This window comes from Cystoisospora suis (assembly GCF_002600585.1).
Source record: "Cystoisospora suis strain Wien I chromosome Unknown contig_3592, whole genome shotgun sequence".
Taxonomy (NCBI): domain Eukaryota; phylum Apicomplexa; class Conoidasida; order Eucoccidiorida; family Sarcocystidae; genus Cystoisospora; species Cystoisospora suis.
This window is the reverse complement of record NW_027156387.1, coordinates 28,381-38,475: the sequence shown is the minus strand read 5'-3', so window position 1 is coordinate 38,475 and position 10,095 is coordinate 28,381. Positions and strand designations below refer to the sequence as shown.

The 10,095-nt window shown below is 40.8% G+C and overlaps 1 protein-coding gene across 1 annotated transcript; it reads right to left on the bottom strand.

The window, feature by feature from the left end:
* Positions 1 to 1,024: 1,024 nt before the first annotated feature.
* CSUI_006971 (uncharacterized protein) lies at positions 1,025 to 8,962 on the bottom strand (the record flags this gene model as incomplete). The annotated part of the gene is made up of 5 exons (XM_068067121.1): positions 7,425 to 8,962; positions 6,021 to 6,132; positions 5,163 to 5,349; positions 2,719 to 4,306; positions 1,025 to 1,950 (listed from the first exon to the last, which is right to left on the bottom strand). Exons 1-5 carry the CDS (start codon positions 8,950 to 8,952, stop codon positions 1,025 to 1,027), a joined length of 4,341 nt encoding a protein of 1,446 aa, XP_067920905.1. The 5' UTR covers positions 8,953 to 8,962.
* Between the last annotated feature and the right edge of the window lie 1,133 nt (positions 8,963 to 10,095).

Below are 10,095 nucleotides of genomic sequence, written 5' to 3'. Positions count from 1 at the left end.
ATACACATACATATACATACATGGATACACACAAGAAGAGAAGAAGAGAAGAGAAGAAAAGAAAAAGAAAGAAGGACAGACTCGCCAAGATGAACGTTCTGCGAGCTGAAAGGAAAGATCTCTAAAGAAATGTCGCCTTCTTCTTCTTCTTTCACATATTTATACATATATATATTTATATATATGGTAGCAAGATAAATAGATTTTATATGTCTGTATATACCTATATATATATATACGTATTCGTCTTATAGACAGCAAGAGATGTACACCTCTTCATGGACCACATTCGGATAGTCTCTATCACTGTATATAGATCGATACATAGACAGACATGTGCATTAAATGACCTCTCTCTAGATATATGCAGGAATAGACTTGTAGATATACACACATCTCTTTCCATACAGCCAAAATACAGAGACACGACGATAATTCATATGTATGCAGATGCAGGCTTCATATGCATATGGCAGGTCTTGAGGAAAGGTAATGTATCTGCTAAGATTGCCGACTAAGGAGAAGAATCGGAAGAAGAAGAAGAAAAGAAGGAAGTGAAGGATTGACAAGAAGAAGAGAAAACATTCATTCATTTGGCACATCTCCATTGCATGCAGAGGGGAGCCTCATATCTACTACTCACCTGCCTTTGAGCTATCTCTCTTCAATCTATCTTTAATCTATCTATCTATCTATCTTTAATCTATCTATCTTTAATCTACCTGTGACGGAAAGACTGTCTACGCCTATACGAAGAGTCGAGGAGCCGTGATGCAGAGACCTCTAGGAGGTCTAGGGAGAGAAGAGACGTCTCACACACTCATACAAAGAAAGAAAAAGATGCTAGGTATTATTCACGCCTACATACACATATATATATACATATACATGCAGCGGTCTCTCTCTCTCTCTATTTATCTATCTAGCTATCGGCTTGCAGTAAGCGATGTTGCGAAGCTACCTATTTATGTCTGGAGAGCTTTCTTTGGATGGATATGAGACCTCCGTTATGCATGTGTATTTCTTACGCTTGTAGATAGCGAAGAGACTGAAGAAGTAGGAGAGCTACGGGTCTAGAGACATGTTCTATATCTCTCAATACAACTGTCTCTACGCATCTCTTTAGAAGATGGTCATCTAAGACTGCATATCTCCATTCTTCTCTCTTTTCTCCTTCTCCTTCTCTTTCATCTTTCTGTTCCTCTCGTCCGTCTTCTTCTTCTTCGATCTCTTCTATCTCTGATAGCTGCTTCGACTTCTTTCTTTCTCTTCTCCCCCGGTCAAAGCCACTAGAGGCATCCTCTACTGCTCCATCTAGGCTCTTCTTCAAACTTTCTTCTTCTTCTTCTCCTCTTCGAGGACTCTTTCTCTCTTCACTGAACATTGTCTTCTCTCTCCTTCCATTCTTTTCTTCGTCTTTCTCTCGATCTAGATCTGGAAGAGAAACAGATGGAGAAGAAAAGATCGAGGAAGAAGAAGAAGAGGGAGAGAGAAGAAAGGATTCTTCTCCTCCTTGAGAGATCGCGCTCGTGTCATAAACCTCTGCAGCGACATACCTCATCGGGAACAAACTCTCCGCAAGATAGTTAAGTCTGTCTCCTCTCCCACTTCTTCTCGGAGAAGAGACAGAAGAAGAAGAAGAGACAGACGAGAGAGAAGAATGTGTCTCATGGAGAGAGCAATTTTGGGAGGAGGAGGAGAAGGAGGAGAGACCAGGGTTGTGTGTATGAGAAGGATGAAGGTTCGGCTTATATAGCGTTCTAGAGGTGAGAGGCGAAGGAGTAGAAAATGAGGAGAGTCTACTGCGCCGTTTAGAAGAATTCCTAGCATCGATGAAGAAGAGCCTGGTAGAAGAATGGCAAGAAAGAAAGGTGCATGCATCTAAAAGAAGAGACGCATCGAGAGCTCTCATTTCTGCTTGTCGATCGATCACTTCATTCAAAAGACGAGCTGCAAAAAGAGGAGAAACCAGAAAAGAGTGAAAGAGAGACAAAGGGAAGGACAAGGAAAGTAGGAAGAGGGGCAAAGAAAGTGGAATAGAGGAAAGATAGAGAGAAAGAATGAGAGAAAGAAAGAGAAGGCGGAAGAACATCTAGATACGTGCACGTACACGCCAAGCTGTTAGATGTAGACATGTCTACATGTAGACATGTCTACATATGCGAGCTTATCACGAAGAGGAAAGAGAGAAGGTAGTAGAAGTAGACGTATCTGATCGCCTTATAAGAAAGATAAGAGATAGGGGTGTTGAAGAATACAGAAATATAGAAAAGACCCTTTAGATACACTTGAGACAACTCTCTCTAGAAAGACACTTCTGTATCTACAAGGAAGAAGAGAACAGATGTCTATGTGCATGTCTCTTCTAAGCAGAGAAAGAGAGGTGGAGAGAGAGATAGATACATAGAAAGATAGAGAGATTGAAGATAGATAGGACGGATGAAAGAGAGATAGAGAGAGACAAGAGACGGGCTCGTATGCAGTTCTGCAGCTCGTTCTCTCTCTTAATTTTAACTTCTGTAGTGACTTGTGAAGGTATCCACGTAGGCATCTCTCTCTTTCACACACTCTCTCTCTCGCCTCTACCTCTACAGCCGAGATAGATATATAGATATATATAGACGTGTAAATGCACGAAGAGAGAGAAGAAAGAACGACGAAAGAAGAAAGAAAGAAGAGAGAAAGAAAGAGATTGAAGAGACATGTAAAAAGCTATACCATAGAGGCGAAAACGGAGTAGGTTCCTTTCTTTCGTCAGTGAAGGCGATAGGCTTTTCATTGGAAGTAGTTCTTTCTCATCTTCCCTTCTCTTCTCTCTCTGAAGAAATGAGAGGCTTTTCTGTCTACGGTCTTTAACATCTGTCTCTTCTTTTTCTTCTTCTTTCGTTTCATAGCAGGAGGGCAAACAAGTAGGGACTACGACGCCCTTCCCTTCTCGCAAGCCTGAGGAGACAGCTTCTCTCTTCTCCTCTTCCACTGAAGAAAGAGAGATGGAAGAGACCGAAGAAGAAGAAGAAGAGAGAGAAGAAGAAAGGAGAGAAGAAGAAGAAGAGATAGGAGAGTGTTCCTGAGAAGAGATTGTGGAGAAGGGGAGTTCATTTATGTGAGAACATTGTATGAAGGCATGTAAGAGATGAAGAATGGAAGTGACAGAGACTTCACGCCATTCGGATGAAGATTTCTGAAGCAAAGATAAACTAAATGTCTCGAGAATATACTCACGATCAGCTGTATATACACCCCAGAAACTTGACAGACCTTTCCTTCTTGCTTCGTCTTCCTCGTATTCTTCTTCCTTGCCTTCTTCTCTCCTTCTTCCTCTCTCGCCTGTCATGCTACACACCGAGATGTCTCTCACGTCTTTCATCTTATATTTCTTCTTCTTTCTCTCTTCGAGAAAGCGAAGAAAAGCAGAGTTCGTTTCTTCCTCCTTTCTACCACCCCTCATTCTTCTGAGGTGAGAGGAGAGAAAGGCGTCGCGTAATAGAAACACATCGACCAGCCGTAGAAGTGTATCTAAAGATACAGAAGAGACATATCTGTCTTCTTCAGTAGATACCGAGAAATAAGAAGAAGAAAAGAAACCGTCATTCTTCTCTTCTTCTTCTTCCTCTTGTTCTTTCTCTTCTTCTCTCTCTGTTTGGTCTACGATCCCTCCCTGCACAGAGACAGGTAGGCTCGTATGTGCGGAAAGAGACCTTTCTTCTCTTTCTTCGCCTTCATGAAAAGAAAGAGAGACAGCATCTCGGACAGGTCCTTCTCTCTTCATATCCGTCTTACAAGAACCTTCGGTGGGTGTTGCTACTGGCCGAGGGGAGCTCTCTATCTCTTTCTTCTTCTCCTTCTTTTCTTTCGTCTCCTTTGAAGACAAAGAGTGACTAGACAAACAAGAAGAAGGAAGAGATTCCTCTATCTTTGCCAGCTCTTTCTCGTTTCGATCTGTCCTGCTTCTTCTTCTTCTCCTCTTCTCCTCTGTTGTCTGTAGATCTCTTCGAAGGAGAAGAAGAAGCGAATGGAGGTGAAAGAGAAAGGTCTCGTGGAGAGTACTGTGGTCGAAGATGTGCGGCTGATAAGTATAGAGAGCATGTCTTAAGAGAGTAGGATAGGTGCATATTTCTCTCTCTTTCTCTTCATCTCTCATCTCTCTCTGTGAAGGCTCAGGGAACTCTCGGAAAGAAAAAGAAAGAATGTTACCTCTCTCATCTTTATCGGAAGAGAAAGAAGAAGAAGATGAAGGTCTTATGACTTGACAGGCTACCGGAGAATAAAAGTGCCGAGCCAACGCTTGGAGGAGGATAGCTAGCTCCTAAACACAAGACAAATCAAAAGGCATGGTATAGGCGGGGATGTCTAGGCACCCATGTCTAGTTAGCTAGCTAGCTAGCTAGCTAGACATACGGATATTTTGTTGTGAAGTGAGTTGTTTTTCTACAAGAAACATAGAGAGTACAAAGTGCACAGACATCTTGATCATCCATACCTCTACTACATAGGCAGACACCTCTCACTATCTATCTATCTATCTTTCATTTGTCCTTAATCTCTCTATCTTTATTCTATCTATCTGTCTATCCATATATATATATATACATATATGTCTATCCATCTATATATATACATATATGTCTATCCATATATATATATATACATATATGTCTATCCATATATATATTGGTAAGGAGGTGAAAGAAGCTTGAGTTGTTTGAGGGGAATGGAGAGAAGGAGGCGTCTTCACCCACGACACACAATGAATGAGAGAAAGAAAGAAAAGGGAGAAGGCTCTATCTCTCTCTCTACAGATATCTTTATAAGCCTGTTGGAGTATGGAGGAACCTTCTTTAAGGCCGGGAGAGGATTTTAGGAGTTAGAGCATGTGCTATTCTCCTTATATAAGACGAGACATGAAGAATGGGTGAGAGAGGGAAACCTTCTGTATAAGCCATGACCTTACACTTTTAGCAGGTATGTATGTAGGAATGAACATGTACGTGTGTATGAGTATGATGAAACGTGTACATAAGGAGATTCGAGACCGCAAGAAATCTCCCCGAGAGACATAAGAGTATTCAGGCAGGAGTTCGAGAAGGATCTAGCAAGATCTTTCAACGAAAAGGAAGAAAGAGAAGAGAATGGAAGAAGAGAAGGAAACGGGCGTTTCTCACATGTGGAGAGAAGAGAGGTGGAGATTGACTAGGAGAGAGGGTATCTAGCAACACTCGAAAGAAAGCCGAATCGACCTCCCTTCTTCTTCTTCTTGACAGCGACGAAGCCAAAGAGGAAGGTTGCTTCCCGGCAAGAGGAGAAGAAGAAGAAGGTAAGGAAGAAGTACGATTGCCTTCAAGTTGCCATCTGAAAGGAGTAAAGCCGAGACCGGCGATTAGGGATAAATCTTCTTCTTTTTCTTCTTCTATTTCACACTAAGGTTTTCCTTCTGTCTATAGTCTTTATGTGACCTCTCTATCTAAGTAGACACATATGTATCTATATATATACATATATATACACATATATATAGATACATATGAGTTGTGTACGAAGTCATCTGCACCGTTATACCAGTAGAGACAGCTCTTTCTATCAATGTATATACTGTGACCCCCCCTAATTCCTGCACATACGTATATATATCAATATACATATACATAGCTGGATGTATATACCTATGTATGCAAAATACATAGTTATATCTAGGTGTATACTATATAGATGTGTATGTATGCATGCCTCGTCGTGTATACGTTACTAGCGCACGTGTATCTCATTGAGTTGGCGTGGAAACATATACATACACATATAGAGATATAAAGATATATCAGTATGGCTCTCTCTCTATAGATATATATCTATATCATGTAAACTGAAAGAAGAGAAGCACGAAGAAACGTTTTAGAGAGGAGAAATGAAGAGAAAGCGAATGAAATTTTGTCGTGAGGTCTTCCTGTCTATGGATTCTCCTTGACAAAGAGTCTTCATTCTCTCGGTTTTCTTCTCTTCTCTCTTTGTATGTGAGACGCACTTACAGGTGTACATACACCCGAGCAAAGAAAGAAAGAAGTGGTGGAGAGAGAGAAAAGGCAGTATCAGGATGAAAGATTCTTTCAGTGAGGAGAGTCTCTAAGACATCCCATCTTTCTGAGGAAGAAAAAGAAGAGAAACGAGACAGTCAAGAATGAGTAGAAAAGCCGAAAAGAATTGGAGAGAGAGTGTACACAAGACCGAGACACAACACTCAGGTGTATGTGCAGCAGAGGAAAGAAGAAGAGAAAGAAGAAGAAAAAGAAGAATAGTCTGTGGAGACGGGGAGATTTCTTCTTTCTCAGAATTCAGCCTACTGCAAAAGATGATATGAGAGACGTGCATAGAAGACTGGCTATGTGTCTATCCTTCTCTCCCCTCTTCGTTTTATCTCAATAAGGAGAAGAAACATAGCGGAGCACGTCAGGTGTATCTACAGATATAGAGAAAGCTAGGTCGATAAGCAGAGAGAAATCTCTGTATGCAGATACATGGGGAGAGTAAAGAGATCAAGATAGAGGGCCAGGAGAGATAAAGTCAAGACAAATAGACACCTCCTTAGAGATAGACAGATGATAGAATAGAAGAAACGTGGACAGATAAAGACATAGATATATATCTTCATTGTCACTGTATGTATAGTATACACATATACATATATGGATAGACTCCTCTTCACCCACTTGTATATATATACATATATGTGGGGAGTGTGTGTGTATGCAGGTATGTATACGTATATGCGTATAAGACAACGAGAGAGGGATAAAGACAGAGAGAGAAAGAGAGAGAGGAACTGACCTCAAGTTTTCGTATATATATATATACATATATATATACATATACATATATATATATATATATATACATCTCTATATCGATATATGATATACATAGTTATATAGTATGGATACTTTTATGTATCTTCAATCTCTCTCTAGATGAATAGATCTATGTCTCTCTTTGTATCTCTACAAATGACTATGTGAGTATTGACCTCTTCCTTTAGAATAAGAGATAACTAGAGATAGAGAGACTAAACAGAACCCTTCTTTCTACACGACGGCCTTATATGAGGGAAGCAACAGAAGAAGCAGAGGCATGCAAAGTGTTTTGAAGTCCTTGCATATGGCTGAAGGACAAGACCTCCACTATTTCCACACGCCTACAATGCCTTCGCACTTTAGCTATCTCCTCACATACATACGCACACCCCTATCTATCTCTAATCTATATATCTTTAGTCTATGTATCATCTTTAATCTATATATCTCTAGTCTATGTATCATCTTTAATCTATCTATGTGTAGTCTACGTATCATCTTTAATCTATCTATGTGTAGTCTATGTTTCATCTTCAATCTATCTGTCTTTCACTGCACAGCAGAGGGGCGTGTGTATGTGCATACTGAGACTGAAGAGTATGGAGGCAAGAAACTCGAGAGGAAATTTCTCCTCATCTTCTTCCCCTTCTTTCTTCTTGTGGCTGCTTTCATGAAGATCTGCAGAGACGGTTTTCTTCTTCTTTCTAAATCTCTTCTCTCCTTCTCTCCTCCATCTCTCCTTTTCTTCTTCTTCCTTTTCAGGCGAGAGAGAGTGCTGAAGAAGAGCGTCTATCGCATTTCTCACGCGTACATCACACACAGGCGGAGAGCGAAGAGAAAGACAGAGCCAGTCACTGTAAGAGAGAGAAGAAGAAGAAGAGAGAAGAAGAGGTAGAGGATGATAGAGAAGCTTTCGAATGCATTCAAGGGTGAGAGAAGATTCTCCCCTCTGAGACGATGAGAGAGAAAATTGAGAAAGAAAGAAGGAGGAGGACGTTAAGGGCTTCTGATCTTGGAGAGCAGAAAATAAAGAAAAGCAAGAAGAAAGAAGATCTAGATCCTTCTGAAGAGAAGAAGGAGAAGGAGAAACGTTCTGCTCTACAGAGAAGAGAGAAGCTTTCCTCTTCTTCGATTCTTCTTCTTCTTCGTTGAACTCCTTTGTTTCTCTTCCCTCTTTAGTGAGGGAAGAAGTCTCGGGAGTTTCGTCTTTTGCTTCTGCCTCTCTAAGAAAAGACTGACGAATAGATTTCTGTAAAGAAGAAGAAGAAGACGCTTCGCTTTCTTCATTAATTCTAGCAAGAGGTTTAGTCTCTAATACCACTTGGTAAGAAGAAGAAGAAGAGAGAGAAGAAGAAGGAGGAGAAGAAGAAGACAAAGGAGAAGAGGATGAAGAAGACAAGAGAGGAGAAGATACAGGAAATGGAGAAGAGGAAGAAGAAGGAAGAGTGGGACTAAAGGAGAAAGGCGAAGAAGAAGTTTGGATGTGGGGGTGTCTCTGCAGGAGCTCTTGAAGAATGAGAAGCCGAAGAGGAGGAGAAGAAGAAGAAGGCGACTGCGAAGCTCTTGTTTCGTGAAATAGACGAAACCTCAAACGGAAAGAAGAAGAAGAAGAGCTAGGAGAAGAAGAAGAGAAGTGACGATGCGAATGGCATGAAGAAGAAGAAGAAGAGAGAGAAGAAGAAGAGAGAGAAGAAGAAGAGAAGTGACGATGCGAATGGCATGAAGAAGAAGAAGAAGAGAGAGAAGAAGAAGAGAGAGAAGAAGAAGAGAGAGAAGAAGATGTTCGGTTGAGAATTCGATGGTTTGAAGGAGGAGAAGATTTACAAGCCTTTTTACCTATTCTTCTCGACAAGAAAGAAGAAGACAAAGGAGAGAAAGAAGAAGAAGGAGAGGAAGAAGGAAGAGAAGGAGAAGAAGAGCGGAGAGAGATATCCTTATGACATAGACACCCCTTTCTTTCTCTGTGTGAAGTCGTTGCTTCTATCTGAAGATGTATCTCACAAGGTAATGAAAAGTCAGAAATAGCGACTCTTTCTCTTCTACAGAAAGAAGAAAAAGACCGAAAAGAAGAAGAAAGAAAGGATGGAGAATGAGGAAGACTGCGGGAAGGCATTCTGCTAATTTCTACGCGAGACGTTTCAGTCGGAGTGAAGGAAAAGAAACAAAAGAAGAATCTCTTTCTTTTTTCTTTCTTTCTCACGCCTTAGGAAAGATGAAAGAGAAGAGAAGAAAAGAAATGAAGAAAGAAAAGAAGAAGAGCAAGAAGTGATATGCACGCTATCTATCCTGCGTCCCCTCTCATTCTCCTTCTATCTCTCACATCTTCTTCTTCTTCTTCTTCTCTCTCTGGGGGTGCGTTCGCTTGTGTGCCTCTGAAACGCGAAAGATGTTCGCACATCTCGGAAGGAGACAGGAGAAAAGAGAGAAGAGAGAAACGGACGGACTTGCGCGGAGACATGAAAGATTGAGACAGACAGAGGGAGGAGTAGAAAGAAGGAGAGCGAGTTTTGTATGAAGAAGAGTCTCCTTCTTGTTGTTCTTTCGAAAAGGTGAAAGAAAGAAGGAAAGAAAGGGAAAAAAGATCTAGGAAAGCTTTCTTCCTTTTCCCTCTTCTCTCTTTCTTCTATCATGAAACTCCTTCTTTACCAGACATGACAAATATAAAGCAATTCTTCGTCTTCTTCCTTCTCAGAAGGATATCTCTTCAACTCTTCACACTCGAATTCTTCAGATGTGCTTCACTGATAGAAAAAAGGTCGAATGAATTCTACTGCGCATGCAGTCGTTCCGGCCATGTGCATGCATGCGCATGCGATGATTAAATTGTGACATGCGCATGCAAGATTATTCAGGTGGGTTGTCTAAGTAAATATCTGCGCTCGTCGTCAGTCGATGAGCAAAGAGGAGCTTAGGAATGCACACGTCCCTTTTCTATCCGTGCTGCGGACTCCCCAAGCGAGGGATGAAATAAGCATTTTGAAGAAGTGCTTTATCTAAGGACAAGATGAGAAGGAAGAAAAGAGGAAGATCTTTAGGATTTAGGGAAAGACTTTCTTCGTCATTTATATGAAGGAGAGCATTGAGAAAAAGAAAGTGAACAGGTCTATTGCAATTGAGAGAACTAGATAGATAGATAGATAGATGAAAGAGAAAGATGCATATGGAGAGATAGATCTTGATAGGATTGAAGTAGATAGATAGGTAGATAGATTAAAGATAGATAGATTAAAGATATAGATAGATGGATAGACAGATA